At 40.9% G+C, this 20,759-nt stretch overlaps 1 protein-coding gene across 1 annotated transcript in view; it reads right to left on the reverse strand.

The window, feature by feature from the left end:
- The window catches only part of CATSPERB (cation channel sperm associated auxiliary subunit beta), a 98,445-nt gene that overhangs the window by 53,096 nt on the left and 24,590 nt on the right, over positions 1-20,759 (reverse strand). Inside the window, exons 11-14 of the mRNA XM_063293702.1 lie at positions 17,883-17,929; positions 16,646-16,798; positions 9,449-9,601; positions 6,077-6,221 (exon numbers count right to left, since the gene is read on the reverse strand). Of these exons, the coding sequence (XP_063149772.1) occupies positions 6,077-6,221; positions 9,449-9,601; positions 16,646-16,798; positions 17,883-17,929 (498 nt within the window). The remainder of the gene's footprint in view (positions 1-6,076; positions 6,222-9,448; positions 9,602-16,645; positions 16,799-17,882; positions 17,930-20,759) is intronic.

Consider the following 20,759-nt stretch of genomic DNA (forward strand, 5'->3'; position numbering starts at 1 on the left):
GCAACCCCATCCAGAACTAAAGATGACAAAGTCCCAGATACAGAGGAACCCTTAACCCACAGCCACTCCGTCATACCAGGGTTCAGTTGAAGCCTGTTGTTCCCCATCCAGACACCTACAGCCCCCAGGCACCAAGAAAGGGCAGTCACAGCATCACTTACCTCACCCGGGATGGAGATATACAATTGAGTATCATCAGCATATTGATGATACCTCATCCCGTGGTGATGGATGATCTCACCCAGCGGTTTCATGTAGATGTTAAATAGGAGAGGAGAGAGAACCGAACCCTGTGGCACCCCACAAAGAAGAAGTCGAGGGTCAGATCTCTCCCCCCATATCACCACTGACTGGGACTGGCCCTGGAGGAAGGTGGTGAACCACCACAAAACTACGCCACCCACCCCCAACTCCCTGAGCTGACCCAAAAGGATACCATGGTTGATGGTATTGAAAGCCTCTGAGAGGTCAAGAAGAGCAAGGATGGATGCACTACCCCCATCCCGCTCCCGCCAGAGATCATCCATAAGTGCAACCAATGCTGTTTCTGTCCCATATCCAGGCCTGAAACCTGACAGAAAGGGGTCTAGATAACCCGTTTCCTCCAGAATCCTCTGGAGTTGTAATGCCACCACTTTCTCAAACACTTTCCCCAAAAAGGGGAGGTGGGAGACTGCATGAAAATTATCCAGTACAGTAGGGTCCAACGATGGTTTCTTGAGGAGGGGTTGTACCAGCGCCTCCTTAAAGGCAGCTGGAAACACCCCCTCCCTCAAGGATGTATTAACCATCATCTGGGCCCAACCACATCTCACCTCCCGAGCTGCTTTCACCAGCCAGGAGGGACATGGATCTAATTGGCAAGTGGTGGCATTTACTGTCCAGAGGATCCTGTCCACTTCCTCGGGTCCAACAGGATCAAACCATTCCCAGATAACATGATAAGTATGATCCCTTGGTATCTCCACAGACCCTGCCTCATGCTTGGAGTCTAGCGTGGAGCGGATCCGAGCAATTTTGTCTTGCAGATGCTCCGAAAACTCCTCTGCATGGCCCTGTAGGTGGGTCACTGCACCCACCTTCCCCAAAAGGGATTGAGTGATTTTAAATAGGGCCGTTGGGCGGCATTCTGCAGATGCAATAAGAGCAGAGAAGTATTGATGCTTCGCTGCTTTTATCACCACCAGGTAGGCCTTAATAGCGGCTCTAACCAGTGTTTGGTCAGATTCGGTCTTTGTCTTCCTCCAGCAGCGCTCTAGACGTCTCTTAATCCTCTTCAAAACCCTCAGCTCCTCCATAAACCACAGGGAGTGTCGAGTATGATGAGGCAAGAGAGGTCGCACAGGCGCAATCCTGTCCAAGGCCCCAGCTGCCTCCCTATTCCAGGTGGCGGCCAGGGCCTCCACTGGACCATGTAGCAGATCCCCGGGTATAACCCCCAGCTCCCTCTGAAACCCTGCTGGGTCCATCAGTCACTGGGGCGGACCAGTCGAATGGGTCCTGCCTCCCTGCAGAGGGGGGTGGCATAAGAGAATCTCAAGGCCACCAGGGCGTGATCTGACCATGACAATGGGGATAGCTGTAACTCTCCCCTCAGGTCACATTGCCACTGCTCTGACAAGAAAACTAAATCCGGGGTGAGGCCAGTTTCTCGAGTTGGGTCATGAATAATCTGAGTCAGGCCCACGGCTGCCATGGTAGCCATGAATTCCTGAGCTGCCTCAGAGGCCCGCCCCGGGGAAGGCAGGTTGAAGTTCCCCAGAACCATAAGCCTGGGGAACTCCATCACCAACCCTGAGACGGCCTCCAGCAGCTCAGGAAGGGAGGTTGCCACGCAGCAGGGAGGCTGGTACAGCAGCAACATTCCCAACTGCTCTCATGCACCCAACTTGAAAAACAGGGTCTCACAACCGGCCACTTGTGGGGCAGGGCCCCTGAAGGCCACCAGAGACTCCTGGATGACAACTGCCACCCCTCCCCCCCTGCCATGGTGTCTCGGCTGGTGCCATACCATAAACCCGGCCGGGCACATTTCCGAAAGGGGCACCCCCACTGCCCAGCCAGGTTTCAGTAATACATGCCAGGTCTGCCCCCTCCTCAGTGATCAAGCTTCTATGACATGCTTCTATGTCACTTCAATCATACAACTCTGAGCAACTTACAGCATAGCAGAATACATACAGTATATTATAGTAACTTAAATTTTATCCAAATTATATAACCATAATCTCAACAACAAAAATTCAACAAAAACAACATAATCAGGCCATGTGATAGCACGAACTAGCCAGATTCTTCTCAGTTCAGGTAGATCTATCCTTGCCTCAATTCCTGAATGCACATTTAAAAGATTACATTTTTAAAAGCTTCCAAAATACAAAGAAGGTGTTGGCCTTCAAGGCCCCTCTCTTCACATCTCTTATGGGGTGAGGACTCTAAGCAGGCACTGTCCAGAGATACACCTTGGGTGGACAGTCTATTTGGAGTAGATAGTCTCAAAGATAGCCAGATCCCAAGTCATGTATGACTTCAAATATGACCACTGGCACCTTGAATTGCATCCAGAAACAAACCAGCAACCAATGCAGCCTTACAATATTCTTGACTCATCATCATGTCTCCAGTTTTAATAGTTCTAACTGGAGTCTTCAGAGAAGGCTAGGAATCTCTGGTCCAACTTAGCAGATGGCAGATTCCCTGGATGCAGTAAATAATTTTATGTGTTTCTGCATTGTTTATATACTGTAAGACATACACTGGGATTTTTGTACATTAGCATAAGTACTGCATCTCTTTCAGCCCAACTTTGTCTGCATCTGAAAAATTAGTTGCGTGTGGTACACCTGTTTGATCATCAGAGTCTCATTCTTTTTTTAAATAAATATTTCGTTAAAGTTTCAAAATACAGTTTAAATACAAAGTATAGAAAAGCTTGAGGAAAGAGCTAAAAGAAAAAAGAAAAACTAAAAAGTGCAGAAATACAAAGAAATACAAAGAAAGTGACTTCCAACCTTCTTCAATACAGATATGAATACAAATTATAGTACCTTAATCTCTCACTTAACTAAACCTCAACAAACATTATTTTCATAAAAAGTAGCAATTTAATCATCAAAGCCCAAAATCAAAACTTCATTTTTTTCAGTTACAAGCAAAAAGTCCTGAAGTGGTTTCCACATAGAAACAAATCCAGTCACAGTATTTTCTCTTATCAATGCTGTCAGTTTTACCATCTTGGCCAATTCCAATAATTTCACCATCTATTCTTCCATTCTAGAAATTTGTGCATCTTTCCATCTTTGCGCATACTTGTCGCTGTTTGCATATACAGAAACAAAGACCCAAATTTTCTTTCAAACTGTTGGTCCATCCAGCCTCAAAGAAAAAGTTCTGGTTTGATTTGTATATTCACTTTAAGAATCTTTTGGATTGTAATACATATTTGCTCCCAATATTTCTTAGCCTTCCCACAGGTCCACTAAAGGTGTTAAAAGGTACTTTCACCTTGACAGCATTTCCAGCACACATTAGATACCCCTTTGTACAACTTTAACAACTTGTCAGATGTTAGATACCAATGATACATCATTTTATAAAAATTCTTTTTCAAATTATAGTTCAACGTAAATTTCAAACCTTTGTTCCACACGTTCTCCCATTGAACAAGCATAAAGTTATATCCAAAATTCTTTGCCCATTTGATCATACAGTCTTTAACATATTCATCTTCCAGATCCATTTGCAATAACATTTTATACATCTTAGTAATAATATGCTCATAATTAGTACATAAATCCACTTCAAATTGAGTTTTTTCATCAACAAAATTATAAGTCACTTTATCCAGATTAAAAGAGTCTCATTCTCTATTATGGAAGAACTCTTCCTTTTTGACAGGGGCTTATATGCTATGATTTACAATAGGATTTCTAACTCCCCCAAAGCAATGTGCAAATTTCTGAATTCTTGCATGTTTTGACATTAAGGAACACTAGCAGAGAGTGTGCAGAGGTCCAGAAGGACAAAATGTGATTTGGAGTGCATGCGGATGCATACGTAGCACCATAAACAGCTACACCTTTTCCCAGGACTGAGCAGCAGCTGCCACACAATTGCAAAAAAAAAAAAAAAAACCCACCACCACCACCACCACATTTGAGAAGTCCCCTAGATAATAACTTGGGTTTTTTCTCTTTGGAGGCAGAAGAAAATATAAGAATCCTTATTATAGGAGCAATACATCCTAGAGGAGGAATGCATGTCAGAATGATACCTTTTCATAGTCATGAATTTTCATCAACAGGTATTGAAGGAATCAGTAAAATCACGTAACAGTCTTTGACAGGGAATCCTGCTCTGGGTTTACTACTGTGTGTCTGTGTGTGTGTTTTTTAAATATAGATATGGTGCTGCCTAAGGAATGGATTCAAAGTCACAAACACTGGAAAACTACCATAAAACACTTTTTTTATTGTTGCTTTTGGATCATATTACTGAACTTCTTTGGGGAAAAAATGTATAATGACAGCAAAGAGCTTTGAAGGATTTCACAGGTAAATTCATTCAGTTTGGGTCAAGATTTCTTAGTGATATTAATAAAGCGTTCCTATATGATTACCCTCATCTGTAGAAATGTCATCATGGGAAGAAATGAAGCATAACCCTTTTCTTTTTTGTTTGTTTTAACACTTTTATTTCCCTTTTTAAACAGTACTTTAAGCTATGGTCCTAATGTTTTGTTTAACAAAAAGCAGTGAAAAATATTAAGTGATCATGTCCATTTTTTATTGTAGTAAAATAGTAAAGTATTTAATTTAATATAATTTATTTAATAAAACACCCTGGCATTGCAGCCAGACTGTTAGTTCTGAAGCTCTGGTGTAGATATCTGATATGGGTGACTTTTGAGATTTTCACTGAAGGGGCCTGGACTTGGGTTTTTCTTTGGTGTTTAATGATTGATGATGTCTTTTATTTTGTATGGTGTCCAGAGTTTCACTGGATAAACAGGCAGCCTTATAAATTTAACAAAAAATAAAATAAAATAAAATAGATAAAGTAAAATAAAATAAAATAGGTCCTAATTAAAAGCAAGAACTATGCATGAGGAACAGAGCAAAGGAAATTTAACCCTTTTCCAACTCTGATCCTAATGAAAATCAGTAATTCTGACTGATCCCCTTCCTTGCAAGTTGCTATAAAATTTAGGGAAGGGAAAAAAATACTGGGTACCAACAGAATTTTTGTTTCTGGCCTCAGAATGATGTATTCAAATAGGGTGAAGCAGAGAGATTTTGTATTGGCTAGACACCCAGTTTGGTGATGGCATCTAGCTAACCTAGACTGATCTTCAAAAGTTAAGCAGGTTGAGTAGGAGATCACCAAGTAATACCATGGCTATAAGCTAGGTGGTAAGTAAAGAAAAACATCCTGGAAGAAAGCATTGTCAAACCACTTCTACAGTGTTGACAAGAAAAGTGCATGGTTGTGTCCATGAAATCACCAGAGGTCAAGCTCAACTAGAAGGAGACCTTACTTACTTTACTCTAATTATTGTTTGAAAGAGAAACAAAGAAAAGAAAATGTTAATACAGTATTTTATGTGTCTGGTGCACAGAGAGATCAAGTATGTGGGTCCTGGAGGTACTCAGGCCTCATATATGTTGTATATATGTTGATATACGTATGTGCATAAACTTTCCTTAGAAATGTCACATCTTGTGATTTATGGTCTTTTGGCCCTAGCACTTACCCACATTATTGCAGCTGCACTCTTTACATTATTTTATATCTATCAAAGAATATTTGATGTATCTGTTCAATTGGTCTTTAGAGAGCTTAAGCTCATAATAAACTTAGTCTTTAAACTGCCATCAAATGCTTTATCGCAACAGACTAATACAGTTATCCCTCTTTACAACAAATACATTCTAACCCTTTTTTGCTGTTCTTGATATTTCAATATTTGGTGTTTTATTGTTCTGCATGCTAACGGGGAAAACAACAATTTGTATCATGTCATATTTTAGGAGCTTCACAATTTAAGAGTAATTTTAATTTTAAAAGAATTTCTTACCTGCTTTAGTGTAATAAATATTTGCCTTGTCTGAAACAAATACGATTCCCTGAGTGTGAACACATGAGTCTGAGCTTATAATAGTCTCATTACTTAGAAGAAACATGGGGACAAATGAGTTGCCTCCATCAAAAGAACCCCACACCTAAAAAACAAAAAAATACACCATATAATGCCCACAATTCTTGGCATAATCATGGAGTTGGTATTATTATTGGATAGAATTCTTCTAAATGAATAATATTGGAGTTTTTAGTAAATTTATTTTTCAAAGGGGATCAAGCATTGCTTTTCAAATAATAAGCTGCAGTAGTTCAAATGTAGTTAGATGATATAGTATGTTTGACCACCATTCCTATTACTTAGGGAAGGAACACCTTAGATTGTAAGCCCTTAATGGTCCTTTTCCTCAAATTGATTTCTCTTGAAAATCCACACACCATTCTTCTTCTGCTTTCAGCTCCCAGAGAGATTCAATTTCCAAGTCTCTTTGCTAAAGCTCCCTCCAGGCTGCTTGGAAGTTTCTGGTGCTTGCTTGAAGTATCACTTCTCTGTATCATTCTGTTGCCTCTGGTTTTGGCCCTTAGTTCTTTTCTCAATACCAGATTGGTAAATTTTCTCTTCTTCCAGCTCTGAACATTGTTTTCTCAGCTACAAGCTAATTCACCCAGCTGATCCCTCAGTTATCATCTGAACAGTCATTTATCCAGTTGTGTCACATGGTCTTTTTTGTTTGTGTTAAAATACTGGCCAGAACCTTCAATCATGCTCCTTTTCCAGCTTCTAATCAACTATCCAACTTTGACTGGCCTCTTAACCAACCCAGAGTTTACTTTATTACCTTCCTGGGCTCAGAAGGAAAGTATGGTTGGAGGTGCTTAGAAATTAGGACCTTTTAGCTAAGCTAAGAAATAAAAAAATGTCCTAGAAGACAGCAGTGCCAAGCTATTTCCATAGTGTTGTGAAGAAAATAGCAAGGTTGTGTTCAATTAGTCACCAGGAGTTTTCCTGATTCAAAAGCACTTTTAGATTTATTTTTACCATATTTTATCCAAAAGGAAGATGATCCTGAATTTAAGGTTACAAATCCCTTCAAGAAGATTTGTTTCACAATAAAGCTCTAGGATTATGGATGCAGACAAACAAGTTCAAAGTAGGATTATTGAATGTAATTTAGAATGTTATCTAAAGTCAAATGTGTGGTTATAAAGGGTCCTGCTTGCCTGAGGGAAATAATCAAGCAAATGTATTAAAACAGCACTGTTGCAGCCACAGCTCACTAGAAAAACTATAAAGTAGACTCTCAGCTACACTTGGAGTCAGCCTTGCTTTTATCTCCTATAGGAGACAGAAGGGAGAAATGACAGACTACTCTTTGTTCTTTGTAAGGCATCAGGCAGGCAGTAGTTTAAAGTATTTCTTGAAGCTTAAGCAACATCTTCTTTTAAAAGTTGCATTGGCTATATTACCGTGATCAGTCTCATTAGACCTACTTAATGTGGAAGAAGATCAGGAGAAAGTTTTCCAGGCCTCAGCAAGGAGTCAGAGAAAGCAGTCAGCTCCACTATGCTCACACAAGGCCAAGCAAACTCTCAACTAAGTCTCCTCCACCTGCAAACTCAGTGCTCTGTACCTGAGGAGGGAGCAACAGAAAGCAGAACTGCTGAGGAATGCTCAGATACACTGAGGTACACTAATCCCAGACCCAGCAAGATTAATCTGTGAGAAAAACAGAGCCAGTCTGTGTTGGAATTATCAGGGGTCAACTCAGCATTGTCTCAAGAGCATAAGAGGGTTTGTCTGATAGGGGTGTCTCTATTGTGCTTGTGGGAAGTCAGATGGGTCACCTGATTTCCTCTTCCTCCTCCTTCTTGGTCTGGGAGATTTAACAGTCTCCATCTTTACCTCATGGGCAGACATGCAGGCAGGAGGACTGCATGATTCAGGCCTCGTCCTCTGACATCTCACTTGCACACAGACCTTCTATTCCACGTAGAAAGTGTCTGCAAAGGATCAGTGATGAAGTGCCTTTCTACCATGAACCTACCTGTATCCAGATCTGCTGAATAAAGTAAACTGTCTCTACTTTTCTTCATCTAACTGCTGTGTGAAGACTGAATTTATTTCTGAACATAATTAAGCTTGATGTGCAAGTTCTCATTTTTTGGTTCACGCTTCCACTCTGCAAGATTGATGTTAGCTGCTTGGAGTTCTTTTATTAACATTTAAAAACTCCATCAGTCTGGACCAGCTATGCCCTGATAGAGTCAGAGGCTGTTGCTGTTTAGGAAATAGCTTGGCTCAGTAGGAGCCACTGGAACATGTTGAGGTCTTGCAGCAATTTCTGTGGAGAAATTCCCTTGGGGTTGGGCTGTTATCCGAAATTCTGAGCTGGTTTGTATTTTACACTGTGCTTTCATTGTTTGCCCTTGAACACAGTCTGTCTGGTAAGAAAACCTTGATCTGTATGAACTTGGACTGGCTTTATGATCTAGAAGATAAGCCTGCTAAAGACAGATAAGCACTGCTGATTGGCCTGCCCAGACATGAAGCTGTATGTTGTAGTCCATGTGAATATTATTAGGGCCTTCTGCTCACTAGTTTTCCCTGTATATTTATTTATACTATTATACAACATGCATTTAGAGATTGAAGCTAGCGAAATAAGATTTATAAAAGTTTCCTATTTAGAAGGTCTGCATTATTCTGTGAAGTTCCTATAAAGAAAACAAAATTGTTAACTCAACATTTGCTTGGAAAGTAACACAATGCAGAGTTGTAGTTAATCATCTGATAATTGATTCAAACTCCTGAGCTGTAATGGACTGTGAGAATGACCTTGGGGTGGTGGTGGTGGGGAAGAGATGCTGCCTAGGGAATGATTATACAGCATCTACAGTATCACATGCCCACTAAAAATAACTAAACCAGGCATCTGCATTACTTAAAACCATAAGAATACCAACACAGTGTTTCTTTACTGGTCTTGAAGCACTTCAACATGTAGCCTATACCAGTAGCTCTACACACAGAAATCCACAGAAAATAACTGATTAATTGAAAAGTATCCTGCTGGACCATCTTGAATATCAATTTTGCAACAACAGATACATATTTTAAAATATCATATTTGCCTCACAGTAACAGAAGAATAACTGGGTTTATAAATGCCCCCAAATGGTAACATGGATATAATCACTCTTTGTTTTCTGTCTTATAACTCTTCAAGTATATCCACTGCCAAAAAAACCAACAAAAGAATAGCTTAAGAAAGATTGAAGGACTTATAGCCCATACCAAAATAAAATGCTATAAATAATATCACTATGAAGTTCTAATTGTCAGTTTTAACATCTCTTCCATTTTACACACCTGGTTTCCATAAACATACAAAAAATGACTGCTCGGATGAAAAAATAATCCAGATGGCACAAAGCGTGGATCTGGAAACCAGAAGGCAGGAAATTTGCTTCGCCTATTCATTGCACCATTTATTAATTTATGCACAGATACGAGTTTTCTGTTCTGGAGAGAAAAGAAAAAAAATTAACTACAGAATTTTGTACATTATCAAGGGCACAGAATGAACTTGCAATAACTGCATATACATTGGCAAGTGAATTTGTCAGTGGAGCAGCATTCATCTGAACATGCGAGACCATACTGAGAACCTGGGATTTTCCCTAGATACTCAGAAAGCATTTAAGCTAGAAGAATTGGGGTAGGGGCTGGGATGGAGAGGGAGAATAAGCAAAACTAGTTTTATTAAACAGGAAATTTCTGTTCCGGTTCAGCTGTGGTATGAAGCCCAAATTGCAACATAAGTATTTCACTGTCTTTTGATGGGCAAAACATCCTCCCACCTCCAAAAACATCAGAATTTATCAGAATAATTTCTTCTAGTTCTTGCAGGAATTCAGTGAGCCAATGAATGTGAAAACATGGCATACTCTAATGCAGATAATTATATCTCTATTTTTTTAAAACTCTGCCTAAGGACCTGTGCCATAGCATTTAGTTGCTCAAGGCTGATGTTGTCCTGGGCAAATCTGTTTTGTTGTTCCTTGTGAAGAAACATGCCAATGTCCAAATGATTCCTTGTGGATCTCCTTCACAGTCTTTTCCAGAATACTATAGAAACAGCTGTACCTCTGGGCTTACATAGTAGAATTCAATTTCCTTTGGAACTAAAGAGTGATCCCATTTTCCAGGGATTTTGAGTAAAAAAGGGCAAGAAAGGGCAACTACCTAATATTTTTCATTCTCTCTTTGTACAATGGGGAAATTGTATATTGAAATGGTTTTAAGTTTTAACTGCATTTTATTGTAAACCGCCCAGAGTCCCCCATGAGGGGGGGATGGGCGGTGAATAAATTTATAAATTAAATAAATAAATAAATTTATTCCCATTTCATTACCATACACAATGATCTGGATGTAAAACTATCCTATTGTTATGGACAATGCAATCATTTTTCTTTGCTGAGAGGACACCTAAGGCAAATCTTTGATCCATATGATCCACATTGTAATCTTTAAAGATGCTGTTCTTAGGAAACTTACTATAAAGACCTGTTAATGCACAAGATTATAATCAGAAACTACTAGAGAATGAAAGCAATACAACTGGACAGTTAAAGATTCATTCTTCAGGAACTGATGAAGAGTGAAATGATACTAGTCTTCATAGTGGATATGAGCATGCCCAAGTAGCCATAGGATATCTAAAGATGTAGTGATTCCCATAGTGGAGAATAAATGTTACTCAGGGTTGAATGGTTGCATTCTTGGTGTTATCTGAGCTTGCTTTTCTGTAGGAATAAAAGCAAGCTCAGAACAACAAGAACTCAACCATATGATGATGATTATTCCAGACTAATTAAACATGTGACAACTTTGAAACCTATAAACTCAGAAGTTGTACTACAATTTGCTCCAAACCACGAAAACTACCCTGGTATAACAGGCTACAATGGCAGCTCTAATTTGGAAGGCTCAGTGAAATGAAATAACTTCAGTTCAGGATGCTGGAGAAAACCTTGCTGATGGTTTGTTTCTTGCTATGTTTCTTTTTAATTTATTTATATATTTACTTGTTTATTTACAATCAATGGCCAGCAAAGTAGCTACAACACTAAAACAACTTATCAAAGCAGGCTCAAATACAATAAAAGCAAGAAAACTACCATATAGACCTGCCAATTAAAATTTATACATATATAAAGTAAACAAAAGAGGATGAAATAAAACAAAGCAAAACAAAATAAAGTTCTTATTGGCAATAGCTGCCAATAAGAACTTGGCAGCTCTATTTGTAACAGCAGGGTTCTGGTCTGAGAGTATCAAACCAAGTTTATTATAGCCCTAAGGCAGCACACAATCAAAATATCTAGTAATAACAGTATTATGTAATAAATCCCTTCTCACCCATATGGGTGGTATGTGTCTTCCTCAACCTCAGGTCCTCTACCAGAGGCCTAGAGTTTGAGGGTTCTGTGCAGCATCTTAGCTGTTCCTAGCACTGCACTCTTCTGGATAGAGAGCTCTGATGTTGTTCCTGGGATCTGTTGGAGCCAGTCTCCCAGCTTGGGAGTCACAGACACAAGTGCCTCTACCACCACTGAAACCACTTTGGCCTTCACTTTCCACATCCTCTTTAGTTCCTCCTTCAGGCTCTGGTACTTCTCCAGCTTCTCATACTCCTTCGTCCTGATGTTGCTGTCACTTTGCACCACTACATCTATCACCACCGCTGTCTTCTGGTTCTTGTGTACTACCACGATGTCTGGTTGATTGGCCAGTACCTGCCTGTCTGTTTGGATCTGGAAGTCCCACAGGATCTTAGCCCTGTCATTCTCCACAACCTTCTGTGGAATCTCCCATCTGGACTTGGGAGGGTCTAGCCCATACACCATGCAGATGTTCCTGTACACAATGCCAGCTACTTGGTTGTGTCGTTCAGTGTATGCTGTTCCTACCTGCATCTTACACCTTGCCACTACATGTTGGACTATCTCTGAGGCCTGTCTGCACAGTCTGCACCTTGGGTCCTGTCTAGTGTGGTAGACCCCTGCTTCTATGGATCTGGTGCTTAGTGCCTGTTCTTGGGCTGCTATGATCAGTGCCTCAGCGCTGTGTTTTAGTCCAGCCTTTTCCAGCCACTGGTAGGATTTCCCAATGTCAGCCACCTCAGGTATCTGTCGATGGTACATCCCATGCAGGGTCTTGTCTTGCCATGGCACTTCCTCTGCTTGATCTTCCTTCCATGTCTGCTGCTGCCTCAGCATTCTCTCAACAGCTCATCTTTAGGTGCCATCTTATTGATGTAGTCCTGGATGCTCTGGGTCTCATCCAGGACAGTGGCTTTGACACTCACCAGACCCTGCCCTCCCTCTTTCCACCTGGTATACAGTCTCTGGGTGTTGGACTTGGGATGGAAGCCTCCGTACATTGTGAGGAGCTTCCGGGTCTTCACATCAGCAGCCTTCATGTCCTCCTTTGGCCAGCTCACTATACCAGCAGGGTATCCAATGACTGGCAGGGCATACATGTTGATGGCGTGGATCTTGTTCTTCCCATTGAGCTGCTCTTCAGGACCTGTCTTATCCTTTGGTGGTACTTGGATGTTGCTGTCTTCCTTGCCTCCTCATCGTGGTTCCCATGAGTCTGTGGGATACCAAGGTACTTGTAGCTGGTCTGTATGTCTCCTATGTGAACTGGTGGTAGTTCCACCCCATCAGTCTTAACTTCCTTCCCTCTCTTTACTACTATCCAGCCACACTTCTCCAGTCTGAATGATATCCCAATGTCCTCATTGTAGATCCGTGTCATGTGGATCAGTGAGTCACAATGTCTTGTTCACTCTTAGCATACAGCTTGATGTCATCCATGTAGAGGAGATGGCTGATGGTAGTTCCATCTTGAACTTGTATCCATATCCAGTTCTTGTGATAATCTGGCTGAAGGGGTTCAAGCCCATGCAGAACAGCAGTGGGGATAGTGCATCACCTTGATATATGCTACACTTGATGGCCACTTGTGCGAGCTGCCTTGAGTTGACTTCCAGTGTTGTCTTCCACAGTCCCACTGAGTTCTTGAGGAAGGTCCTGAGTGTCCTGTTGAATTTGTATAGTGCCAGGCATTCACAGATCCATGTATGTGGCACTGAGTCATAGGCTTTCCTGTAGTCAATCCAGGCTGTGCTCAGATTGGTCTGTCTAGACCTTGAGTCTCGGGCAACTGCTCTATCTATGAGCAACTGGTGTTTGGAGCCTCTGGTGTTGTTCCCAATGCCCTTCTGAGCTGTGCTCATGTACTGGCCTATATGATCCTGCAGCTTGGCAGCTATGATGCCTGATAGGACTTTCCATGTTGTGGGGAGGCAGGTTATTGGCCAGTAGTTGGATGGTGTTGTTTCCTTGTTGGGGTCTTTCATGATCAGCACTGTCCTACCTTGTGTTAGCCAGTCTGGGTGGGAGCCTGCTGCTAGCAGATGGTTCATCTGTGTTGCTAGGCATTCATGCACTGCTGTTAGTTTCTTTAGCCAGTAGGTGTGGATCATGTCTGGGCCAGGTGCTGTCCAGCTCTTCATGTTCTTGACCCACCGAGTTGCCTTGATCTTAGCCTCCAACCTCATTTTCTGGGGGGGGTATGTACTGCTGTTCTTCTTGATCATGTAGCCAAGCATCTCCAGGATTACAGCGGCTGTAGTGTATACTAGTTCATTGGTTTGAGCTATGGTGGTAGTAGGGATTGTTGTGAGGGCTCTGTTGGCATCTTCTAGCATACTATCTGATGGTACTTCTCCACTGAGCCTTGGTAATCAGTCTCAAGAGTTGACTGTAGCTAGTTTTTCCATGATCTTTTGCCTCATATCAGCTGCTGTGCTCTGTAATGGAGGGGGTGGCAGTGATGTTCCAGCTTGTGATGTTCCAGCTTCAGGTGTTGGCTGCACCTCCAGTTGTTCTTCTGGGTCTTCTGGAATCTGGGATGTAATGTGTAGTTGGTCTACCTCACGTTGTGAGAGCAGCTTCCTCTTCACAATGTTGAAGCGTTGGGTAACTAGCTGTTTTTCAGTTAGTGTGGATGCAGGTCTTCTGTCCATCCATAGTTCCCTCATGCGTTTCATATATCCCCTCTCATTAGGTCTGCTGTTGTAGTAGCACTCCATCAGTTCCAGGTTCTCTTGTCTTGTCCATGTATGGTTTGTTCCAGTAGCTCACTTATTGTCAGATTGTCCTGGTTCCCCAACATTTGACACGGACCTTGTTCATCTGGGCAACGTCTGAGCTGGCATGACTCTCTTAGTTTGTGTCACTCTCATATTTGAGGTAGGCAGGTGAAGCGTTAGGGGGTCTTTGCCCAAGGACCCCTACTGGTAAGGTAGGTACAGCAGGGATTTGAACCCCAGTCGCCCGCTCCAAAGGTGCGGCATATCATTCAGATGTTAGCACAATACTGGACAATTTGGGAGGATATTTTCGGGTCCTTGTCCAAGAGAAGTAGTATTAAATAGAAATCATACTCCCTACCTGGAAATTTCTTCAAAATCGAATATATAAGGATCTGCCTAGAGTCCTTATATAGGGAACAGTATAATAACATATGACTTAGCGTTTCCATTGACCCATCAGCACATAGACATAGACATGTTTCTACATAGGGCAGAAACATCCAAAAAGGACTGCTGAGGGCAGAGCGTCCAGCCTGGCTAGGGTAAAAGCCTTACAAAATTTCAAAATTGTAATGGAGGATAAATAGGCTGGAACGAACACTTTTGGAAGAAAATAATAAATATTGGGGTGTAGCAGCTTACTTAAATTTGTCTGGAGATCTATATCCCAGATTCGTTGTTTAAGGGCAGTTCTAGCATTATCAAAACCTAATGAGCACAGACTTTCCATAGAGAAGCCCAGCAATTGTATTTTATCTAAGGCTTTTTTTTAGCCATGATGATTTAAAACGATATCTAAATACTAATGGGGCTAAACTTATAGGAAGTAGAATTAACTTTAACCAGAAGGTAAGAAGAAGAAAGCATGCTCTGGCATCCAGTGAAACTACACCTGTTTCTAACTGTAGGATGACATTTTTGATACTTCTTGGTACCTTTTCGAACTGCTCACCTAGCAGTTCGAAAACATGCAAATGTGAGTAGATCAATAGGTACCGCTTCGGCGGGAAGGTAACGGCGTTCCGAGTCGTCATGCTGGCCACATGACCCGGAAGTGTCTATGACAACGCCGGCTCCAAGGCTTAGAAACGGAGATGAGCACCGCCCCCTAGAGTCGGATTCGACTGGACTTTACGTCAAGGGAAACCTTTACCTTTACCTGGTACCTTTTTGGTATCATCGGTATGGCTCTAATGAAATTATTTTGAATGGTTTTAATAATATTAAGCTTTGCAAGGGAGCAGCTTTGGGAGCCATAGAGAAGTTGAGGTCTGAGAGTAGAAAACATATCTCTGCCTCATTGAAAGCTTGATCTCTACTAAAAGGTGGTATAGGTTCACCAGCATGTAAGTTCTTGTAGAAGAGACAGTGAAGAAACACATGAAGTAAGATCTCCTTGTTTATCTCCTTGTTTATTCAGGAGAAGCCAATGTTCATCAACTCTCTCTAACAATCTAAGAGCCCAAACAGCAGCGCTCAGTGCTTCTCTTTCTCTCTCCTTCCAGAAAAATCTGGAAAGCTTTAGACATCTTATTAAAAAACTATTTTAAAAAAATCAGAATATGAGTAGTTTGGAAGAAAAATTCATTGTGTACGAGTATCTTTGTAATTGGCAAAGAACATAAAGCTGCCTAAGGATGTTGTGAAGAAAGATATTTAAAGAGCAAGTAAATTCACATAACTGAACTATGAAAATTAAGCACTGGGACAATGAGAAAATTGAGGCAGTTTTATTAAGGCAATGAGGGACATGGGAATTGTAAAGTCCCAGATTACTTCGGATCTGTTATCCCGTTGTTGTTCTCTGTACCATAGCACAATTAAAGTATCTTGATCAAATAATTCTGATATCAAACACAATTTTTAAAACTCCATGGTGAAGAGAAGAGTTTATCTGTAGGACCACCTTTCCCTGTGGTATCGGCCTATCCTACCAGATTGGATAGGGTAGGCACACCCCAAGTCCCTTCCCTGAAATGTTGCCCTCTAGTGGGACCTCAGAAGTGTGCCTTTTCTGTGGCTGCCCCTACCTTATGGAACACCTTCCTTCCGGTGATCTAGCAGGCCCCACCCTTTTAGCTTTCCAGAAGGCCATCAAGAACTGGCTTTTTATCCAGGCACTGGGGTAGAGTGAGATGTTTTGGGATGGCTGTTGAGGCATCCCAAGGGAGTGACTGAGGTTTGGGTTTTGGTGGCACTTTATGGTTTTATGCTATATGGTTTTTATAGTTTGGGTTTTACTGTTTTGTTGTGAGCTGCCCAGTGTTGTGTTTTAAGATGGGTGGCCATACAAATGGAACTGGTCTCCATAACAACAAAGGAACTGGTCTCCATAACAACAAAGTATTACATAAACAGGGTTAATAATTGAAAAAGTACCATTTCTAATACTATACCTGTTGAGATAATAGAGCTACGCCAGTATTCTGCTCATAATCAACAACAAAAGAAACTACCCGTCTAGAAATATGCTTTTCAGATGGTAATCTTTGTGGTAAGCAACTGTGCCATTTTGTAAAAGAATCATTACTATAGAAGCAGGTGGATTCCTGTAAAAGCATGAGAAAGGAAAATGTAAAGTGCAAGATATTAAACTGTTAGTATATCTAGGAATATATCTTATTCTTGACTTAAAAGTGTTGCCAAGAATCATTTCAGCATATTAAAACAAACCATAAAGAAAGTGACCAAGGCCAAGAGTGCAGGGTTCCAGTCAGAATGCGCTTCTGAAGTGGACTGGGATCCTGTATCAATTTTCTGATTAAACGTATTCCTCCCTACCCCCCAACTGCTATTTCTTCCCATAAAACCTTGGGTACAAAAAACAGCAAGACTGATGGGATTTCCAGTTGGAAGCTATCTGTACATATAAAGCAGTTAGCTCTAGAAAGCAGGTGAAGAAACCAGCAGCAAAATTACTGAATTTACAAAAGACCAAGTATCCTGCTCATATAATACACGTATTATATTCAGCTATATTGGGGATTTTCTAGTCATGTGAACACAGCCCTTGTGATTTGCAAACAATGTCTATAGGGTAGAATTGTGTGTGAAGACAGCCAATGATGGCTAATTCAATGAACCCCCCAAATAATTTACCATTATTCTTATTTTTAACCATAGTTGGAAATACAGTTGATATTTTAATGCAAGTATAAGCTTTTGAGCATGTCTGCTTTCCTCACTTCACCCCTATCTGCTCCACTGCCCAATGCACTGAGCTAGTTTGAGATTCGATGGAACTTTCATTTTCCCATCTTTTCTTTTTTGAGCATTCTTTGCTGAGATATCATACTTTATAGCTTAGCTAATAGCTTAGGCTGTTCAATCCTGAAATATGTTGCTGTTCACCTGCATGGCAATATCCTTAATTTTTTCCCACTGTCTAGTCATTTCTTTCTTATCTCCACATAGCATCAGACTTTATCTCCAGCAGCCTGTACATGAAATGAACAGTGGAAATTCAAGCTTTCTGTAACAATGGAAGAAATGCTGCAGACCATACTGACCCTGCATGGTTATCAATTAGAAAAATTGGATTTGATGGACATTTTGCTCAATCCTCTGTACTGAGATTTCTGGGTCAACAAAATAGACCAAGCCATGATTAAAAATGGTCATTATTTGTCTTACCTGGCTCAATGTCTTATCTTTGTTGAATGAGAGGCTAACATAATCAGCTAGAAGAAAAAGGAATTGCATGTAATTGCTTGCATTTCTAAAGTACAAAGATGTATACATCCAACTGCAAAAATCATAGGGTCATTTTTTAATTTTTTTTTAAATTTTAGCACAAATTTAAAAACAAGTCTTTCAAACTTTCAAATGCTAAGTACTGGGGATGAATAAGATAGGACAACAGTCAAAGTGTCTGGCTGGTGATATAAAAAACAAGACACTGAAATGCATGGGTCCTTGGTTTGATCCAGTTGGGCTATCCTGAAGCTCTTGTGGTTTAATTCAAAGTAAAGAAGCCAAGCAACATAACTCTATTTCTTCACTTCTGAACAGACGTATGTTTCTGGGAGGCATTAACACGAAGCCAATTATCTGTAATATTCTATCTTTTATTGCAATGATGCCTCATCTAAGTTTATTTATGCCTAGTTTATTAAAGGGTTTTATTAAAAATATGTCAAGACACGACTAAGAGAGAATTAGCTATCACATTCACATACAGACTAGGTTCACACTTTACAATAAATCATAATGTGATTTCTCTGGTTTTGTCTTAGTATGATATGTGAAACCAACCATAATATTGGAGTTTATTTAAAGATTAAATAAAAAGTCAGCTATGTTCTTTTGGTATTTTCTGAAAGACTAAAAAACCATTGGTTGTCTTATAACTTGTAGAGACTAGTTCTATTAATTAACAGAGGGATTCAGAACTTTTTAGCATCAAATATTATAAATAATTTTGTTGTTTATTCATTTAGTCGTTTCCGACTCTTTGTGACTTCATGGACCAGCCCACGCCAGAGCTTCCTGTCGGTCGTCAACACCCCCAGCTCCCCCAGGGACGAGTCCGTCACCTCTAGAATATCATCCATCCACCTTGCCCTTGGTCGGCCCCTCTTCCTTTTGCCCTCCACTCTCCCTAGCATCAGCATCTTCTCCAGGGTGTCCTGTCTTCTCATTATGTAGCCAAAGTATTTCAGTTTGGCCTTTAATATCATTCCCTCAAGTGAGCAGTCTGGCTTTATTTCCTGGAGGATGGACTGGTTTGATCTTCTTGCAGTCCAAGGCACTCTCAGAATTTTCCTCCAACACCACAGTTCAAAAGCATCGATCTTCCTTCTCTCAGCCTTCCTTATGGTCCAGCTCTCGCAGCCATATGTTACTACAGGGAACACCATTGCTTTAACTATGTGGACCTTTGTTGTCAGTGTGATGTCTCTGCTCTTAACTATTTTATCGAGATTTGTCATTGCTCTTCTCCCAAGGATTAAGTGTCTTCTGATTTCCTGACTGCAGTCAGCATCTGCAGTAATCTTTGCACGTAGAAATACAAAGTCTTTCACTGCTTCTACATTTTCTCCCTCTATTTGCCAGTTATCAATCAAGCTGGTTGCCATAATCTTGGTTTTTTTGAGGTTTAGCTGCAAGCCAGCTTTTGCACTTTCTTCTTTCACCTTCATCATAAGGCTCCTCAGTTCCTCTTCGCTTTCAGCCATCAAAGTGGTATCATCTGCGTATCTGAGATTGTTAATGTTTCTTCCAGCGATTTTAACTCCAGCCTTGGATTCCTCAAGCCCAGCATGTTGCATGTTGTGTTCTGCATACAAGTTGAATAGGTAGGGTGAGAGTATACAGCCCTGCCGTACTCCTTTCCCAATCTTAAACCAGTCCATTGTTCTGTGGTCTGTTCTTACTGTTGCTACTTGGTCGTTATACAGATTCTTCAGGAGGCAGACAAGATGACTTGGTATCCCCATACCACTAAGAACTTGCCACAATTTGTTACGGTCCACACAGTCAAAGGCTTTAGAATAGTCAATAAAACAGAAATAGATGTTTTTCTGAAACTCCCTGGCTTTTTCCATTATCCGGCGGATATTGGCAATTTGGTCCCTAGTTCCTCTGCCTTTTCTAAACCCAGCTTGTACATCTGGCAATTCTTGCTCCATGAGTTGCTGAAGTCTACCTTGCAGGATCTTGAGCATTACCTTACTGGCATGTGAAATGAGTGCCACTGTTTGATAGTTTGAGCATTCTTTAGTGTTTCCCTTTTTTGGTATGGGGATATAAGTTGATTTTTTCCAATCTGATGGCCATTCTTCTGTTTTCCAAATTTGCTGGCATATAGCATGCATTACCTTGACAGCATCATCTCGCAAGATTTTGAACAGTTCAGCTGGGATGCCATCGTCTCCTGCTGCCTTGTTATTAGCAATGCTTCTTAAGGCCCATTCAACCTCACTCTTCAGGATATCTGGCTCTAGCTCACTGACCACACCGTCAAAGCTATCCCCGATATTGTTATCCTTCCTATACAGGTCTTCCATATATTCTTGCCACCTTTTCTTGATCTCTTCTTCTTCTGTTAGGACCTTGCCATCTTTGTTTTTGATCATGCTGATTTTTGCCTGGAATTTACCTCCAATGTTTCTAATTTTCTGGAAGAGGTCTCTTGTCCTTCCTATTCTATTGTCTTCTTCCACTTCCGCGCATTGCTTGTTTAAAAATAATTCCTTACCTCTTCTGGCTAAGCTCTGGAATTTTGCATGTAATTGGGCATATCTCCCCCTATCACTGTTGCCTTTTGCTTTCCTTCTTTCTTGGGCTACTTCTAGTGTCTCAGCAGACAGCCATTTTGCCTTCTTGGTTTTCTCTTTCTTTGGGAAGTATTTTGTTGCCACCTCTTGAACAATGTTGCGGACTTCTGTCCATAGTTCTTCTGGGACCCTATCTACTAAGTCCAGTCCCTTAAATCTATTCTTCACCTCCACTGCATATTCCTTAGGAATATTAGTGAGCTCATATCTAGCTGATCTGTGAGTCTTCCCT

The sequence above is a fragment of the Candoia aspera genome, chromosome 1, assembly GCF_035149785.1.
Source record: "Candoia aspera isolate rCanAsp1 chromosome 1, rCanAsp1.hap2, whole genome shotgun sequence".
In the NCBI taxonomy this organism is placed as follows: domain Eukaryota; kingdom Metazoa; phylum Chordata; class Lepidosauria; order Squamata; family Boidae; genus Candoia; species Candoia aspera.